Source organism: Pelophylax lessonae (genome assembly GCF_965119305.1).
Source record: "Pelophylax lessonae genome assembly, chromosome: 9".
Taxonomy (NCBI): domain Eukaryota; kingdom Metazoa; phylum Chordata; class Amphibia; order Anura; family Ranidae; genus Pelophylax; species Pelophylax lessonae.
Genome location: NC_138776.1, coordinates 213620470 through 213640961, shown reverse-complemented (window position 1 = coordinate 213640961; position 20492 = coordinate 213620470). Strand labels below are relative to the sequence as shown.

The window sequence follows — 20492 nt, the reverse complement described above, 5'->3', positions numbered from 1 at the left end:
TGCACTACAGGGGACTCCTCCTATATCCACTTGATGGTGGACACTGATTGAGTACAGGTGTGTGTGGGGGGTGGGGAGGGCTGCTCAACCTCGATAGTCTGGTCAGACCGAATACATAATAAACAGGCAAAAAATTTGGGGGAGCATACCCATGTATTTCCAAAGCTGCTGCAGCTATGAACCAAAAGACATATATATTAAAAAAGAATAGCGCGCAAATGCAAAAGAAATGACTACCAAATCTGAAGAGAGTCCATAAATAAAAATGGGGGTTTGGTCCCACCATATGGCCATATCGTGCTCAAGCCCACTACTGCGTCAAAGTACCCCATTATCAGTGGGTCCTACACTATCCATGAAAAAGAGATGAATGCAGCCTTTCTAACCCTTGGAGATAATACTCCTTGCTGGGAGAGATGTGCAAATGCACTACAGGGGACTCCTCCTATATCCACTTGATGGTGGACACTGATTGAGTACAGGTGTGTGTGGGGGGTGGGGAGGGCTGCTCAACCTCGATAGTCTGGTCAGACCGAATACATAATAAACAGGCAAAAAATTTGGGGGAGCATACCCATGTATTTCCAAAGCTGCTGCAGCTATGAACCAAAAGACATATATATTAAAAAAGAATAGCGCGCAAATGCAAAAGAAATGACTACCAAATCTGAAGAGAGTCCATAAATAAAAATGGGGGTTTGGTCCCACCATATGGCCATATCGTGCTCAAGCCCACTACTGCGTCAAAGTACCCCATTATCAGTGGGTCCTACACTATCCATGAAAAAGAGATGAATGCAGCCTTTCTAACCCTTGGAGATAATACTCCTTGCTGGGAGAGATGTGCAAATGCACTACAGGGGACTCCTCCTATATCCACTTGATGGTGGACACTGATTGAGTACAGGTGTGTGTGGGGGGTGGGGAGGGCTGCTCAACCTCGATAGTCTGGTCAGACCGAATACATAATAAACAGGCAAAAAATTTGGGGGAGCATACCCATGTATTTCCAAAGCTGCTGCAGCTATGAACCAAAAGACATATATATTAAAAAAGAATAGCGCGCAAATGCAAAAGAAATGACTACCAAATCTGAAGAGAGTCCATAAATAAAAATGGGGGTTTGGTCCCACCATATGGCCATATCGTGCTCAAGCCCACTACTGCGTCAAAGTACCCCATTATCAGTGGGTCCTACACTATCCATGAAAAAGAGATGAATCCAGCCTTTCTAACCCTTGGAGATAATACTCCTTGCTGGGAGAGATGTGCAAATGCACTACAGGGGACTCCTCCTATATCCACTTGATGGTGGACACTGATTGAGTACAGGTGTGTGTGGGGGGTGGGGAGGGCTGCTCAACCTCGATAGTCTGGTCAGACCGAATACATAATAAACAGGCAAAAAATTTGGGGGAGCATACCCATGTATTTCCAAAGCTGCTGCAGCTATGAACCAAAAGACATATATATTAAAAAAGAATAGCGCGCAAATGCAAAAGAAATGACTACCAAATCTGAAGAGAGTCCTTAAATAAAAATGGGGGTTTGGTCCCACCATATGGCCATATCGTGCTCAAGCCCACTACTGCGTCAAAGTACCCCATTATCAGTGGGTCCTACACTATCCATGAAAAAGAGATGAATCCAGCCTTTCTAACCCTTGGAGATAATACTCCTTGCTGGGAGAGATGTGCAAATGCACTACAGGGGACTCCTCCTATATCCACTTGATGGTGGACACTGATTGAGTACAGGTGTGTGTGGGGGGTGGGGAGGGCTGCTCAACCTCGATAGTCTGGTCAGACCGAATACATAATAAACAGGCAAAAAATTTGGGGGAGCATACCCATGTATTTCCAAAGCTGCTGCAGCTATGAACCAAAAGACATATATATTAAAAAAGAATAGCGCGCAAATGCAAAAGAAATGACTACCAAATCTGAAGAGAGTCCATAAATAAAAATGGGGGTTTGGTCCCACCATATGGCCATATCGTGCTCAAGCCCACTACTGCGTCAAAGTACCCCATTATCAGTGGGTCCTACACTATCCATGAAAAAGAGATGAATCCAGCCTTTCTAACCCTTGGAGATAATACTCCTTGCTGGGAGAGATGTGCAAATGCACTACAGGGGACTCCTCCTATATCCACTTGATGGTGGACACTGATTGAGTACAGGTGTGTGTGGGGGGTGGGGAGGGCTGCTCAACCTCGATAGTCTGGTCAGACCGAATACATAATAAAAGACTTGCAGCTGTAATTGCAGCAAAAGGTGGTTCTACAAAGTATTGACTCAGGGGGGGCTGAATACAAATGCATGCCACACTTTTCACATATTTCTTTGTAAAGAAATTTGAAAAGCATTTATCATTTTCCTTCCAGTTCACAATTATGTGGTACTTTGTTGTGGTCTATCACATAGAATCCCAATAAAATACGTTTACGTTTTTTGGTTGTAACATGAAAAAATTTGGGATATTTCAAGGAGTATGAATACTTTTTCAAGGCACTGTATGTCTGGTAAATGGAGCCCCATTGTGTCTTTAAAGTAGCGAGGCATGTATTTCCATAACCAAATAATTTATTTTTAGGAAGTGATGCGTAAACAATTTAACACTTAAGCTCAAGCCTAGCCAAGTATATTAGTGCATGTTTCTTTAGTCAAATGAAGAGCTCTTGTGTACAAACTAGGAAAAAAGAGGAAGCCGAAGTATTGCGTATGCCACCTTTTTAGGTGATTTCACTTTTTATTTTGATTAGAGACGCTCCTCTGACATTCAGGAGCCTATTCATAAAAAAAAAAAAAAATTGCTCTGTGAATGTCTCAACATCCATGCAAGCATAGCAAATAATACCCTTAATGTTTGTAATATTTCTAAATAGTTGTTGCCTTGCGCTGGGTGAATATAACTTTCCCTAATATTTGGTCCTAAGAAAAAATTGCTATAAGTACTTTTGACCATGAGAGTTAACATGGCACTACTAACACTATAGACCAGTGATGGCGAACCTTGGCACCCTAGATGCTTTGGAACTACATTTCCCATGGTGCTCATGCACTTCACAGTGTCGTTGAGCATCATGGGAAATGTAGTTCCAAAACATCTGGCAAGTTTCGCCATCAATGCTAAAGGCTAAGAACATTCGATCAGCAGGGGTAATGAGGGAGACTTCTGCACTCTATACAGTCTATAGAGTCTATCTTTTCTTGTGGAATGTACAGCTGCAGTGTTTAGGGAAACATTTAGAAGTGGTACAGTATAAGTGTCACTGCTAAATGTCACACTAACTTCCTCCTGGCTTTTAGGGAGCCAGCATTCGCCGGCATCCTACCAACTAGTGACTCATCCCTGCCTGATATGCTTAGCTGTCAGATTCCCAAAAGTGGGGAAGAATCCCTTGTGCTCATCATGAGGAATTAGCTCAGTAGTGGGTTGTGCGTGACTACCTGGATGAGTCTCAGCGCAGTGAAAAAGGCACAGCATGACAGCAGGGTCTTGGTGAAACACAATTGTGGTTTACATCATCTGAGTTTACAAAGTGCAGGTATCAAAATTGCAAAAAAATCAACAAAACAGAAAATAAACCCTTGCTACCTTGGGCTTCTAACTACAACCACAGGACACTAACTACTTGTCCTTGAACAGCCCACCGCTACCCAGGCACCTGACTGTCACACAGAATTAATCAGAGTCCCTATTCCAACAAACTTATGCCCCGTACACACGTGCAGATTATCTGAAGACTTTTGTCTTCAGATTTACCTTTTCTGTGTAGTGCAAGGGCCTGCCGGATTGCATACAAATTGAAAGTGTTTAGGTTTGACCTCATATTATATGGTTTGCATATTTGGAGGATCCCCTTGGGGTGGGACTTTGAAGGCCACTCAAAAATGTGCGATTGAAGAAGTATTGAATATATATAAATTTTATTACACAAAATAGAAAATAAACATACAATAATATACAGTAGAAACTGATAAAATTGGCAAAACTGGTATTTATAAAAAGGTGTACATAACACTCAACCAACTATTCCGTGCAAGATCCGACGTTTCAAGGTAAGAACCTCTTCTTCAGGGATTTTTGTGGAAATAGTTTTTATGGTTGAAGAACGCATGGACACCAAAATTGTTTTGCCATAGGATAAAAGCATGGAATATTAACGACACCCACAGAGACTATCGTCAGCCTTGTCTGTAAAAAGAAGGTTTGATGCTTGGAGCAGGCCAAAAAATGTCACTAAGCATGCGATAGTGGAAAATGTGCAGACTGGGGGAAAGTGTTCCAGCTGGAGTCCAAAGTAGCCCGACCAGAGGGGCGGAGACCAATCAATAGAATGCTTAAGACAGAAAGCTCCACAACAACCTTCCTCCCAGCAGTGGATGTACACCACTGCTGGGAGGAAGGTTGTTGTGGAGCTTTCTGTCTTAAGCATTCTATTGATTGGTCTCCGCCCCTCTGGTCGGGCTACTTTGGACTCCAGCTGGAACACTGTCCCCCAGTCTGCACATTTTCCACTATCGCATGCTTAGTGACATTTTTTGGCCTGCTCCAAGCATCAAACCTTCTTTTTACAGACAAGGCTGACGATAGTCTCTGTGGGTGTCGTTAATATTCCATGCTTTTATCCTATGGCAAAACAATTTTGGTGTCCATGCATTCTTCAACCATAAAAACTATTTCCACAAAAATCCCTGAAGAACAGGTTCTTACCTTGAAACGTCGGATCTTGCACGGAATAGTTGGTTGAGTGTTATGTACACCTTTTTATAAATACCAGTTTTGCCAATTTTATCAGTTTCTACTGTATATTATTGTATGTTTATTTTCTATTTTGTGTAATAAAATTTATATATATTCAATACTTCTTCAATCGCACATTTTTGAGTGGCCTTCAAAGTCCCACCCCAAGGGGATCCTCCAAATATGCTTCTCATATCGGGATGTGGCACTCATATCTAGGAACACAGCGGGAGCACACCCATATACATATTATATGGTTTTGGTAAGTCTACAGACAAAAGTCTTCAGATAATCTGCACGTGTGTACGGGGCATAAGTCTCACTACACAGAGACGTCGCTGCTCCCCAGTCTGTCCTTCACTGAGATCTGGTTCCAAGGTGGAGCATCCTCCCTAAGCAGCCTGGGAGTTTTATAGAGCCCAGATTACTCCACCTGCTTCAGCTGAGCTTGTTAACCCCTCAATGAGCCACACAAGCTCCCTACACAGCACAAAAAGCAAAACCATTTGTATACTGCATGAACCTGGGACAAATATACCTCCCATCCTGTGCACAATCAATAGTTTTTCCTGGCTTCCTGTCACAATAGGAAGAAACTGCTTTGGCAGGGTGTTTTCCCTGGTAAGGTTATCCCCCTTTCCCACCTCAGCCGTGTTGAGGGAATGTGGCCTGGTATGGTTCAAGGTGGGGGGAGTGGGCACATGCCTGTCCAGGCTGCATACTCTGATAAGAGTCTGGTATTGATTTTGAGAGGGGGACCGCACATTTTTTTCTTGTTTTTTTGTGCGTGAGGTTCCTCCCTAGAATGCATGCCAGACTCTTAAAGAGGAAGTAAACCCTCCTCTGCAAGTTGTACCTATAGGTAAGCCTATGATAAGGCTTACCTATAGGTACTGTAAATATCTCCTAAACATGTACCGTTTAGGAGATATTTACCTTAAATGCAGCTAGTGACATCACTGGCGCATGCGCTCTGAAGGAACGGCCGCTGGTGCCATTCCTAAAGAGCCCCGTGCCGTGACCGTCGGGTCGCGGGTCCAGCCAATCAGATGGCCAGATGCCACGAAACCGGAAGAAGGGTGACCGAACATGTCACCCATGGGAGAGGTGAGCGGTCGGCGCTTCGGGGCTTCGTTGTAAGGTAAGTATATCATAATGAGCTAGTATGCAATGCATACTAGCTCATTATGTGTTTGTCTTTCAGGTGTACTTTACAAAAAAAAATAAAAAATTCTAAAGTTTACAACCTCTTTAAGTGTCTGGTATGGAATTTGGGGGGACCCAATGCAATTTTTTCTTTTTCTTGGGCTCCCCATTACATTCCAAACCTGACCTCAATGGGCTGGTATGAATTTAAGGGGAACCTACTTTTTCTTCTTTTTAACACCATCTTCACCGTTTTTTTTTTTTTTTACATTCACCTCCCAGTCAGGAATCCCTGGCTGAAAGCTTATTGTGCCGGGTGGGTATGAGTCACTGGTTGTTAGAGACCTGGCAGATGCCGTCTCCCTAATACCCAAGAGGAAGCTGTCACATTTAGCAGTGATAATAATACCACTGCTAAATGTTTTGCTTCACACTGCAGTTGGGATTTGGTTGGCCAAACACCCATCGGTCTGGCCGTTCACACAAAAGTCTCCATGGATTATACACAGGGCAGATGTTTCTCTCATTTTTCCTGCTGGTTGATTGTTCTTATTCTACAGTGCTAGGCTATTTTCTCTTTTGGTGAATGTTAATTCTCATGGTTGAATGTTGTTATAGCTATTTTTCTCTTAGGAATGATTGTTAGGGAATGTTACATTCATCCAACAAAAGGCAACAAGGAAACTTATACACCTATATTACAAACATTATAGGTATTATTTGCTGTGCTAAATGTTAAGACATTTGCAAAGTGATTTTTTTTTTTTTTTTTTTTTTTGGGGTTTTGTTGTGAAGATCAATAATCATTTGACATGAAACATGTTTAACTTACAAATCTTTTCTCTTTAGGAATACACCCCAGATTATGAAGTTACCCAACTGTATGACTGCAACTGGATTGTAGTAAACTGCTCAACACCTGCTAATTACTTCCATGTCCTCAGGCGGCAAATTTTATTGCCCTTCCGCAAACCGGTAAACTTTATACAGTGATTATAGAAAAGAGTCAGCTTGCCTATTTATACAATTTAATGCATGTGTGTCTTATCATATTTCAGCTCATTATTTTTACTCCCAAATCATTGTTGAGGCATCCAGAAGCCAAATCTAGCTTTGAAGAAATGAAAACAGGTTGGTAAAGAGGCGTTTAGTGTGCTAAAATCACCCATTTACTTCAATAAAATGCATGCCATTTGTGAAGAGTTGAAAAAAAAAAAAAAACAATTTTGTGATTTTGTGTATATTTAAGAACAAATTCCATACTGTATCTTTCAGCCTAAATTTGGTAGGAAGCAATACATAATGCAGCGTATCATAGCAATCAGTAAGATGTGTTTTTTTTTTTTTTTTTTTCTTTTTTAATTTTTCTGACTCCTCTAAACTATGGTTGCTCTTTACTTAAGATGGTAGTAAACTGTCCTCCAAACCAGCATTCAAAACACTACTAATTGCTGTATGTAGATGCCACCTTGCTTGCTCTGTTGGCTTGTAATCCTTCCCGTTCCTTGTATTGACGTCACTGGCGCATGTTCATCTCTCCCGATTCACGGCAATCTCTTTGTGCCGTCAGTCCACTAAGAAGTATGCTGTGTCTGTTATATCCGCTCCCAAAATACCGCAAGATTACAGTTTTTATTCAGACCTCCCTGCTACACCCCATGGGATCTAAATGTCAAAGGGGGTATAAACAGGGGTATTGGACAGCACACTGCAGCAAAGATCGTTTAGTTCACCTGTTTACTCCACGAGGTTTAAATATGGGGAAACAAAGTTTTACTTCCCCTTAAATTATACCTTACTTGTGGAGCCAAACAGGTTGGGGGGGGGGGGGGAACGGTTGCCATAGTATTCTTAGAACTAGAACGAGGCTTGGCTAAGAAACCAATGCGCATGCGTGGGATTATAGAAAGGAGTACATGAAAGGACGAGAGTATATTGGACTACGGATTCAGAAAACAATAGTTAAGATGGCTTTGGTTTATCCTGGGAAGCATACATTTTTAAACATCTGGAATAAGGTAAGAAATATGCGACTGGGGCTGCATTATAATGCAGAATGTGTTAGAATACCTTAATATGATGGCCTTTATAAAAACTGCATCAGAAGGGGTAAGTATACTACCACTTTAACCACTTCTCTTTTCACCAATAAATATCTCCTAAATGTGCACCGTTTAGGAGATATCTACTTAAGATGCAGCCGGTGACATCACCGGCGCATGCACTCTGAAGAAACAGCATACCCGTGCTGTGCCATAAACAGTGACTCCAGCGCGCATGCACAGGAGTGACCTCATTGCCATTCATATCACTGAAGCCAGTGAACCTGGGAAGAAGACCGGGTGAAGATGGAAGCGCCTTCAGCAATGACAACGTGGCGCTGGAGGGTTTTGTTTTCAGGTAAGTCTGCCATAATGTGCTAAAATGCAATATGGTTTACTACTGCTTTAACCACTTTAAGACTGGAAGGATTTGCCCCCTTAATGACCAGGCCATATTTTGCAATTCGGCACTGCGTTATTTTAACGGACAATTGCGCGGTTATGCAACGCTGTACCTAAATAAAATTGATCTAATTTTTTTCCCACAAACAGAGCTTTCTTTTGGTGGTATTTAATCACCTGTGTGATTTTTATTTTTTGCGCTATAAACAAAAAAATGCAAGAATTCTGAAAAAAGAAAAAAAAACAATATTTTTCACATTCTGCTATATAACATTCCCAAAAAATCAAAATCAAAATTTTTTAACATTGTAGTCCAATTTTTTTTCTGCTACATATTTTTGTTAAAAAAAAAAAAAAATTGCTGTAAGCGTATTTTGTTTGGTTTGCGCAAAAGTTATTGCGTCTACTAACTACGGGAAAGATTTATGTCCTTTTTTTTTTTTTTTTTCGTTTTTTTACTAGTAATGGCGGAAATCTACGATTTTTTGTGGGATTGCGACATTGTGGCGAACAGATCGGACCCCTGAATGACATTTTTGACACTTTTGGGGGGACCAATGACATTACTACAGTATCACTGCAAAAAATATGCACCGTTACTGTAATAATGACACTGGCAGGGAAGAGGTTAACAGTGTAGGTGATCAAGGGGTTAAATGTGAGCCTAGGGGAGTGATTCTAACTGTGGGGGGGGGCGTGGCTTGTGAAATGACCAGAGAGATCTGTGATCCTATATAGAAGGATCACAGGGGCTCTATGATCATTCCAGGGAGAAGAACGGTCAGCTGTGTTTACAACAGCCGACCATCCTTCTCTCTCATCGGGGAACAATCGCGGGTGTCAGGCTGCGTTAGGAGCCACCTGACGGCTGCATCGGCTTACCCGCTGACGAGCGAGGGTGGGAGCGCGCCACCTAGCCTCCTGCGTGCAACCGACGTATAGCTACGTCAGTTTGCCCAGGAGCGGCTGCCTGCCGAACGGCGGGCTGTCGTAAAGCGGTCAAAGGCAGCAATCTGATTGGTTACCATTTAGTGTTTTATTTCTCTGGTAATTCAGTAAGTTATATGATATTCTTGTCCTCTGTCTCTCATTGGCTCCTGCTGCTGTCAATCAAATCCTGTGATGAGGGCGCAGGAACAGTGCAGCCATGCCCCAAATTACCTTCTTTTGGAAAATAGACACTCCAACCAGTCTAATTTTTTTGCCACAATATTTTAAAATGAAGAAACAAGCTGGTATTAAGGTGGTTAAGGTGTTCTTAGCATTTAAAAGTGCCAGCTGAAACCAGGGGGCAGCAATAAAATTCCTCCAATCATTGTGGGTTAATGGTTTTTAACCACTTGCCCACTGGGCACTTTTACCCCCTTCCTAACCAGGCCAATTTACAGCTTTCAGTGCTTTCACATTTTGAATGACAATTACTCAGACATGCAGCACTGTACCCATATGAATGTTTGTCCTTTTTTCACACAAATAGAGATTTCTTTTGATGAGTTTTATTTACCACTAGGTTTTTTATTTTTTGCGCTTTAAATGAAAAAAGACCGAAAATTTTGTTAAAAGCATTTTTCTTTGTTTCTGTTATAAATTTTTGCAAATTAGTAATTTTTCTTAATACATTTTGCCCAACATTTATACTGCTACATATCTTTGTAACCAAAACAAGTGTATATTATTTGGTCATTGTGAAAGTTATAGAGTCTACAAGCTATGGTGCCAATCACTGAAAATTGATAACATCTAATCACACCTGATGTACTGATGGCCTATCCTAATTTTTGAGACACTGACAAGCCAGAACGGTACAAATACCCCCCAAATGACCCCTTTTTGGAAAGTAGACATTCCAATGTGTTTAGTTATAGGATGGTGAGTTTTTTTAAGTTTTATTTTTCCCCACAATTCTTTGCAAAATTAAGATTTCCTTTTTTTTCTTACAAAATTGTCATATTAACAGGAAATTTCTCTCACATGGCATATGCATACTTGCATACACCCCAAAAAACATTCTGCTATTCCTCCTGAATGTATGGCAATACCACATGTGTGAGACTTTTTCACAGCCTGGCCACATGCAAAGGCCCAACATGCAGGAAGCACCGTTAGGTGTTCTAGGGACATAAATTACACATTTCACTTCTTGACTACCTATTACACTTTTGAAGGCCCTGGAGCACCAAGATGGCATGAATGTGGTACGGATGAGCACTGTTGTGGCATGGATGAGCACTGTTGTAGCAAGGATGAGTACTGTTATGGCACGGATGAGCACTGTTGTGGCACGGATGTGGCATGGATGAGCACTGATGTGGCATGGATAAGGCATTGATGGGCACAGATGTGGAATAGATGAGGCATGGATAGAGCATGGATGAGCATGTATGAGGTATGAATGGGCATAGATCAGTGCTGTGGGCACTTCAGATCCAGCCCACTTGCGCTGCTGCAGGGGCTCCCTCCTCTCCTCACACGCTGTACTGATCGGTGTGAGGAGAGAGCTGAACCGGACATGTGCTGGTTTGTTGACAAGTGATCGTTCTGTCATTGGATGGAGCGATCACGTGGTAATGTGCCACTGTCATTGGTCCTTTACCCTGATCCATGATGCGCCGGGTCCAAGTACACCGGTGTCATTGCACACCCTCCCAGAACTAGCCAACTGCACTGGAGCCGTCATTCGGCTATGACCCAGTCGGCAAGTGGTAAACAAAAATGTGACTATTTATCAGGTCTAAAAGAAAGGCAGATCATCAGCCAACTAAAGGGAACCATCATTTAGAGTATATAGTTTGGCACAATCTCAGGCCAAAAAGCTTTGCAATAGATAAACAAGAAAATCTGATAAAATAAAACTGTATACAGCGAGATACAATGCCAAACATATTGAAAAGTAGATTTAGGATTTACATGCACTTTAAATTGTGGTGTAAGGCCAATTACTAAATTGTGCTGCATCATTGGCCAGCTTGCTTGAAAGTCTAGATTTACAAAAGCACATTTTTCATTCACATAAAAAATGAATTTATTTGAGCAAATGTTTAAACAGGGGTGCATTTTACAGATGAAAACAATCACAGTGCTTTTGCTAAACCATTAACCATTAGGATTTCTTTGTGACATAAGGTACAGTCTTCCAGCGTGTGATTCCTGAGAGTGGAGCAGCTTGTCACAATCCTCAGGATGTGAGACGGGTCATTTTCTGCACTGGGAAGGTTTATTATGAGCTTGTCAAGGAAAGGCATCAAAAACAGCTGGAAAGCCAAATAGCAATCACACGGCTGGAGCAGGTAACATGTTCCTCAGTATTAATCTGTTAGGCAGAGAATATTTTGACAGCCAGTTTTGTTACAAAATAAATGATCAGGATAATTGAGGCACAAAGTTAAATATTTCTCCTGTCGCATTTGTCAAAGATGGGGAGAAAATGCTACTGATTAGCAACAGCATGAGAGTTTGATAAACACTTTGTATTTAAGTGGGTTTATTACCTCCTCATTCATAATTTTCTTTTATTAGTTAGCAGATATTGGGGGGGGGGGATTCTGAAAGACTGCTAGCTGTTATTTTTTGTGCCAGCCCTGCACATGCATCAAAATTGGAGTTAATTGCGACAAATTCAGGAAAATGTTATGTCACAATGCAGTATGGTAATGTCGTGAGGATGGGAAGAAATGTCGCACATAGAAAAAATGGAGTACATGGTAACAAAAAGTCACTCACACCTCAAACCTGCAACAATCATCTCACATCTGGCATCCCCACTCAGATGTTTGCACAAAAAGTGCAGTGATAGCAAAGAATTGGCTTTAAACATGTATGCCTTATTTTTAAGTGTTAATAGCCAAAAAGCAAACGACCTTTGTTTTTCCTTTGCAAAATTTTGCAAAAAAAGTGGGGTTTCCCCCTAAATATACATACCAGACTCTAATTCTAAAAAAAAGAGGGCCCCCCGACATCTGCCAACCCCTCCCTACGTGAATGGGTTTGGTTACTCGTACACAAAAAAAAAAAAAAAAGAAAATTCAATGTGAATAAACACACATACAATGTAATAAAAGGCCTTTACAAAGAAAACAAAAATGACTAGCTGAGGCATTCTGCTCCTGTCACATTGCTGCAGGTAAGTAGTCTATAATAGGCTACCTATAGCTATTGCTAAAATTACAATAAAATGTTGATAATAAATATAAAATAGTATTCATAAAATTCATACATAAATTTAATTAAGGTGACTATTGTGACAATATAGTGATATATACAAATTAATTCAGATTATAAAAACTCCATAAAGTGACTGTAGAAAAAATATATATTATCAAGGAAAAGTCCAAAAAAGGTTTTCAGAGTTTTAAAATTCCAATAAATAAATAAATAGTGAGTCTCTCGTGCAAACAATGCTTATTCCCAAGTAATAGGTGCAAAGTGCTCAGCGTAGTGATTTCTCAATCTGCTCTGTAGTGCTCAGTGCAGCTTTTATTCCACCGTGATAAATGGTAAGATTGAATCACTTACCAAATAGCGTGGGTCATGTATGCCTTATGGCATCAAGACCAGCCAAGCTTAGGTAGCCTTCCAGGCTATGATGGAGTCTCCTCGTGGCTTGCTTTGGGTGGGTAGGATGGCGGGCTCCCCCTCTCTCTCCTCTCACCTCGGGCCAGATTAGAAGGAAGACAAAAAAAGAGCTCCGGATGGTGTAGTTTTTTAAATATAAATTTTATTCCCCAATCTGGGTAACAACGTACTGATAAGGATACAAAGTATTGAAAAACGGTATAAGCCAAATAAAAGTTAATTTTGCCAATTAAAAAGGCCGTGAACGGCCGCTCGTGAGCGTGTGTATCGGTGCAAACCGAGTGCAGGGTATCGAGCGGGAAGACTTCCGACTTGCGTTCCACCTGCGTCACACGTCACGTACGCTGTGCGTTCCAATACTTACGCGTTTCGTCACATCCGGTGACGTCATGCTCCTGTCACATGCCTGGCCACAAACTCAAACTGACAGATCCCCATTCTGCAGCTTAAATGTAAAGGGGCAAGGATTGCTGGCTTCCATCATTGACCTAACATGGCCATATTTGTTCAGTATTGTGAACCAGCATCCCCAACACATTCATTTAGATTTAGCAACTGATTGGAGATCTCCCAATTACATGGAAAAATGTAATATTTGGCAAGATTGAAGATGTGCACAAGTAGGACCAGCTCCAGGCTACTAATATGCAACTCCAAGCTCTTAGTAAGGAAATACTTGTTTATGAATTCAGTCTCAAGATTGCGCTAGTACTAAGAAAAAATTAAATTCATAAGAACTTTGCTAACTTCTTGCAGCTGTTACCAAGAGTATCACATGCTATTAGTGAATTTTGCTCAGTTGTAGGAACACACAACTTCTGATAGAAAAATGGAGTAACTTGCTTTCTGAATTCCCCTGATTATCTCCAAATATGTGGTGCTTCAATGGGTGCAAATATTGACATTTTTTATAAGAGTTGGTAGGACTGGTACCCCATTCTTGGATAATTTACCCTATTTAGCATATATGTATGATGACATTAGACAAATACAATTGATAAGTACTAAGTATAACTTTATACGTAATTGTAATTTGAAGTTCTTTTATGAGTAGCAGTGTGACTTAGTGAACATTTTGCATTTGACACTGCAAAGTTATGATGATATGGGATAATTTCATTCACGAAACATATTCCTGAAAAACTCCCTATTCCATACTCTGATACATAGAGATGAAACAAATCCTCCTACATAAGTTGTATCTTCAAAAATGCCGAATTTATAGGCTTATGTGAGAGTTCAGAAAACAGGGGGCGGATAGCTGAAGTTACACTCTGCAGAGTTCAGTGAAGAGCTCTAGGAGCTGATTGGAGAGAAGAGTCAAACCCCCCACCCCCCCTTCACACAGCTCACAGGAACAGAGCTGAGACTCTCATTCAGCTGGAGGTCCCTTCCCTGTCACCATTTATATCTTAGTGTCATTCATGTTTTTATATTATTATTATTATTATTCAATATATAATTATTATTCAAGCAATAATCATGCTGTCTAATCAGCATCTTGATATGCCACACCTGTGAGGTGGATGGATTATCTCAGCAAAGGAGAAGTGCTCACTAACACAGATTTAGACAGATTTGTGAACAAATATTTGAGAGAAATAGGCCTTTTGTGTACATAGAAAAAGTCTTAAATCTTTGAGTTCATGAAAAATGGGGGCATAACAAAAGTGTTGTGTTTTTATAATTTTGTTCAGTGTATATAGCTTAGTTGTTTTTCTGTTTGTTTTGTAAGTTTCCACTGCTATATTTCTAGCAATGCTTGTAAACAGCTGCTTGGTGAAATTACATTTCAGGTATTAAATTTAGCAATCATGCTAACATTTTCGGGTTGATTTACACTAAGACCCCTTTCACACATACAGTCCGTTCAGTTCATCAGTTCAGTCACGTTTTTTTTGTCTTCAGTCAACGTCCATTTTTCATCCTTTTTTCGTCAGTTGTCATCCGTTTTTTCGTCAGTTGTCATCCATTTTTCATCAGTTTTTCGTCAGTTGTCATCCATTTTTCATCTATTTTTCGTCAGTTGTCATCCGTTTTTCATCCATTGTTCATCAGTTGTTATCAGTTTTTCATTCGTTTTCATCTGTTGTCATCTGTTTTCATCCGTTGTCATCCGTTTTTCGTCCGATCCGTTTTTTTGACGGATGAAAAATAGGGCATTCATCCGTTTAAAAAAACGGACATTGACGGAAGCGGATGAAAACGGATGTTAACGGATGATCATCTGTTGTCATCCGTTTTTACATAGAGATACATTGATGTCGTTTTTCATCCTTTAACGAATGGATGAAAAGCGGACAAACGGACAGCATGTGTGAAAGGGGCCTAGAGGAATAGACGTTTAGCAAAGTGAATAATTACTGAGCTTAGCAAATACGGCAAAGGTTTGTTCATTTCAGCCATCCAATTACATACAAGTGTAGCACTGGCACCTTGAGGGCTGCTTAATTTCACTCCTTCAGGTCCCTGGGTTACCATTAATAACTCCGACATTCACAGTCTATCACTTTATTTCTTGGCTCATTCAATAATTAGTCCAGGGGTATGTAGTTGTTTTGTGTTTTATTTTATAAATTAGGGATGGGAGGAGGGAATAGTGGGATACTCCAGATTAACTATGCACAAGGTTTGGAGGACCTCTATCTGTTGTTACAGCTTGGCTGTTGATCCACCTTGCCACTTAGGTGGGTTTAAGATTAAGTCTCTTTCCAGATGACTTGATGAACTAAAGTTATCTTCAGGACACTCTCCTAGTATCCTCTTTCTTGACCACTGACAACCGTCCTCTGACTATCCTACTCCGGGGTGGCCCCCCTTAGGTCAGGCCCCTTGACACCATCCCATGTACTCACAATACAGTTTTTCTAGGGTCTCCAGTGTTTCCCCTCAGTCAGCTTTCCTGGACCTCTGGGTTCAGCTCCGTTCCTCTGGCCCTCAGGGCAACCTCCTGTCACGTGCCACTGCTACAGAGGAGGAGGCAGCTGCCACCCTCTCTCCGCGACTCTGCTTACCAGCCAAAGACCCAGCAGCACATGTGCTCCTGGCTTTTATACAGTATCCCAGAATGCATCGAGACCACCTGTCTCTGCCAATCACCAGGACTGTATTAAAGCCTATGTATCCATTGGTCAGGTTTCCTCCCACTGTCCAACATCCCTCCCTATTGGACCAGTGTGAAACACTCTCTAGACTCAATGAATCACATACTGAGCACACTGAGCAGACCTAACTCACAGATCCTGCTCTCTGGTATGATGAAAGCAATATAGATTTGCCTGCTACTCCTCTGATAGGCAGACAGAGCCAAAGACTATACTCTCTCGCTAGCCCCTACCTATGAGGGTGCTACACAAGAAAAAGTAATCCCCCCTGCACATTGGGCATTCAGAGTGAACACAACTTCACATTATTTACTAAGTTAAGGAAAGATTAACTCTGATAAGTTAACAGTCTCTATTCCCTTAGTCAATGTATGAATTACATTTATACTGCTATTTTTGTAAGATTGGTTATTGCTTGTGAGCTCAAATGTGATTTTATTGTCTGTAGATCAAATGGTATTATAAAATTGTATTTACATTTTAAAAAAATATGTTTAAAATATCAGGGTAGCGTGCTGCTAATATTGGACTTTATTTATCAAAGGGTCTCACATAAGAATTGTCTTTATAGCAACCACTTATGTTCAAATGGTAATTTTGGACCTGTTTTTTTTTTTTTTATATGGTATGTTTGAGCCTAATTGGTTGCCAATGGACAGTACACATCATTCTTGTATGAGGCTAGTTGATATATAAGGTCTAGTAGATACTGTATATCATATTTTTTTTTTTTTTTTACTTATGCAAGGATTTCCCCTAATAATTACATTTCAGATATCACCATTCCCATTTGACTTGGTTAAAGAAGAGGTTGAAAAATATAGCAACGCAGAAATGGTGTGGTGCCAGGAGGAACATAAAAATATGGGCTACTATGACTACATTAAGCCACGTTTCCTCACCATTCTGAATCATGCAAGACCAATTTGGTAATTCTTTACTATCATGTTACTTTTACGTAGTTTACATTCAGATCATTTTCTAATAATGATCTGCATTGCAAGATTTTGTGTCCATCTGGGTTCACACGCCTAACAAGATTCAGGTCCTTCAAACTCACTATGAAAAGCTCCTATGCCCTATTTTAGCATAAGACACCCAGACTTCCACACACTACAATCATTATGGAGCTTCTTTACTGCCAACCATAGCAGATGAAAATTTGCAGTTGGATGTGCAATATAAGACTGCAAGTACTTTATTCATGTGATAACATCATTGTTTTTATTCACGTGACCTGCATTGCATCCCAATTCCCCATTGTGGAAGGCACGTCTTAAGTCCAACACCTGCTTGGAGCTGCTGTCATTCAAAAGAGAAGGGCTGGGTGGGGAGGAGGAATATTTTCGAGGAATGTTTGCCAATTTCTATTATGTGACATGGTTAATGAAGATGCTTTAACTATACATGGATCCAAAGTAGGGAACAGTAAAGGGTGCAATGAGTTGCCCAACAGAATTGATGAAAAATCATTAGGGAAATAGATTGTTCTCTAGTCTCCACACTATCAATAGTTCTGTCAGTTCTTTCAAGCATATGTGCATGGGACAAAGATCTGTGTCTTTAGGATAGTACACAGTTTGAAGTTTACTTAGGGCAATGATAAGAGTAACAGTGTTTGTATACTTGGGATGTGTTGATTTTAATCACCGCAATAAGAATTTGAATGATTGCATTGATCACCCTCTCTACCCTTAGGTATGCTGGCCGAGAGCCTGCAGCAGCTCCAGCTACCGGTAATAAAAACACTCACCTTGTGGAACTAAGGAGGTTTTTGGAGAACGCTTTCAACCTGCGCTCTTTTGAAGGAAAGACTTTTTGATGCTATATATACAGAGAAACTAAATTCCACTACCATTTTAACATAGCTTTGTATTAATAATAATATACTAAATACCTCTAAATCTGTATTAAAGCTTTTTTTTCTTGTAGATTGTGTTACTTTGCAAACAGAGAATTAATCTGAATTGCGGTTATTGTTCAGAATGCATATTAATAAACTAGAAAAACTCCTGGCCCCATGGCTCCTTCATTTAGAAACCATCAATGCCATTTATTACTGAGGAGCCTGTGTAAACATGGAGAAGGAAAATTAGGAACTCAATCTGAGCCTATTGCTCATAGTGATCAGGCAGATTCTTTATTTTACTTTCTCAGGGAATAAAAAAACCTGATTGGTCACGAGTAGAGCTGAACTTTTGTTACAAAAAAGTTTTAAAAAAAAATGGTAAAAAAACAGGAAAACCATTCAATAAATATTTCATTAAACTGTCCTGTTTGAGTTTTGTACTATTTAAACACTGCCTGGGGCAGTTTTTTTTTTTTTTTCCACATATTGAAGTCAGCATTTTTTTTTTTTACTTAGAACAATTTTATTTTCCGAAAGCAGAGGTCCTGTAGAATAAATTTGTGGCAACCTCTCCAGCTGCCCATGCCACTTAACACTGTCCTGATTCTGAGAATTCATTCCCCGAATTCTGCAGAAAAACTGACTTCTGCTCTCCTCCAGGATATGAGCAGTGTTCTGTTTTTCTTTACAGGTATGCGCCAGCTTGAAAGTTTTAAATCATGTGACAGGGTCTCTTTAACCATGTCTTTATCAAAGGTTTAAGATCCAGGCTATTTGCAAATTTATTCCTGGAATTAATTATATAGTCTGTAACAGTCCCATGATGTATTTTGACTTCCAGTTCCGGTTTACAGAACACCCAGGCTGGTGATAGGTTGAAATGTCTGCGTTTAAAATAAAAATATAAGTATTCTGTACAAAGAGAAATGCATCAGCTGCCACTGATTGCCTCCTGAAAATGGCTGCCATGCTTATCATAGCTAATTTCTATATAGGTTTACCTGTTGGATACTTTTTCCAGATCAGTGTTTGCAGCAAAAGACAGCTAAACAGCAATCCTGACCTACATATTTCCACACATGATTTCTTTAATTAAAAATCTCTAGATGGTATTTCCCTTGTCAATACAACTTTTGTAAACAAAATAGGGAACTAGCGAAAATATATAGTGGATGCACCAAGTTCAACCAAAAAAAAGTTCAGAAACTGTAAGGCTCCATGTACACGGGACGTTTTAAAAAGTCCCTTGAATGCTGGAATTTAAAGCACGTTTAAAACGTCCGTTGTGTCGCGTTTGCACCCGCGTTTAGCGGGCATTTGCGTTTAGAACTGTTTCTAGAGGTCAAAAAATCATTCCCCTTTAAAATGGAAAAAACGTGAGCGCTAAACGCGGGTCATCGCGTTCGGTCGCGTTTTTGCGTTTGAAACGCCGGGAAAAACACGTTGGAACGCAAATAATTGCTTTCCAAAAAACGTCACTGAACTCAACTGCCTGCAAATGACTGTAAACGACTCTGTGTACATGGACAGATAAGATAACATGGAGGTGGGTTCAGGGGCTTCTGAAAAAAAATGCCCAACTGCTCCTAAACAGCTGTTGCAGTGTACATGGACCCTAAATTGTACACGGATGTGGAAATGTGCTTTAATGAGTACAAAATAAAAATGTTCATTTTACATTATATGGCACTATGTTTGATTAAAGCCTTCATAATCAGGCATACTGTCCATTTGTACAGAAAAAAAATAAAGATTATCCACTCATTTAACAGCTGTGATGATAGATAACGTTTTCAGCATGGCTCTTTGGAATCTGAACTTTAGAGGTTCTGAAGTAGGCTATTAGTGATGGCTCAAATTGCATTATTTGTGCAGGCAGTGAGATAGAGAAATAGCATGGATGGAATGTACATCACTAATTAGTAGAATTGCCTTGTTTTTCACAAGCTTATTATACTTATTTGCTAAAAGGAATTATATACTGTAATGCCTTACCTAAAGTGTACCTGTTGTGATAGAAATATGGAGGCTGTCACAAACCTGCATAAAACAAAAATCGGAGAAAAGTAAAAATTCTTATCACTATATTTCTCGCAGGTCAGTCACTCAGAAAATGTACAGATGTATGCTTTGTAGTTGCCATGCTGAACACAAGGGGTATACTGTTGGTGGCAAGGGGCAAGCTCAACTTTCACAAGTCAAAATTTGCATCTAACTTTAGCTGCCTATATCTACTGATGGTTTCCATAAGTGGTAACCCTTGCATTTGCATACTTCAACTGAAGTGCCCAGGAATGTTGCATAAAACAGGGAAGGATGAGAGCCTTTGTCATGTTTTACTTGCCTTTTGTGTCCTTATTGTCGTGGTTTCCCCATCACTTTCTTTCAAGAAAGGAAGTGGTGGGAAATTTCTCCAATTCAAGTCAAAAACAAGACCCCATGTTAAGTAAAGAGAAGAAACTTGACAATGAGTCTGATGTAATTAAAAGCACATGCTGGTAAATCAGCTGAACAAGTAAATTTGTTTTCTTCCAGTATTTACTATGTGCCTACAAAGTGCACAGGCTCCAGCAACTGCCTGAATTGCCTGGCTCACTTACATTTGCAGGAGGCAAAGGGGACACTGAT

The 20492-nt window shown here is 40.3% G+C and overlaps 1 protein-coding gene across 1 annotated transcript in view; it reads left to right on the top strand.

Moving 5' to 3' along the window:
• OGDHL (oxoglutarate dehydrogenase L) overlaps positions 1-18030 on the top strand; it is a 302089-nt gene extending 284059 nt beyond the window's left edge. The window contains exons 19-23 of the mRNA XM_082267472.1: positions 6745-6870; positions 6954-7026; positions 11463-11626; positions 16790-16944; positions 17714-18030. Coding sequence (XP_082123598.1) covers positions 6745-6870; positions 6954-7026; positions 11463-11626; positions 16790-16944; positions 17714-17837 — 642 coding nt within the window. The 3' untranslated portion in view covers positions 17838-18030. The remainder of the gene's footprint in view (positions 1-6744; positions 6871-6953; positions 7027-11462; positions 11627-16789; positions 16945-17713) is intronic.
• Positions 18031-20492: the final 2462 nt, after the last annotated feature.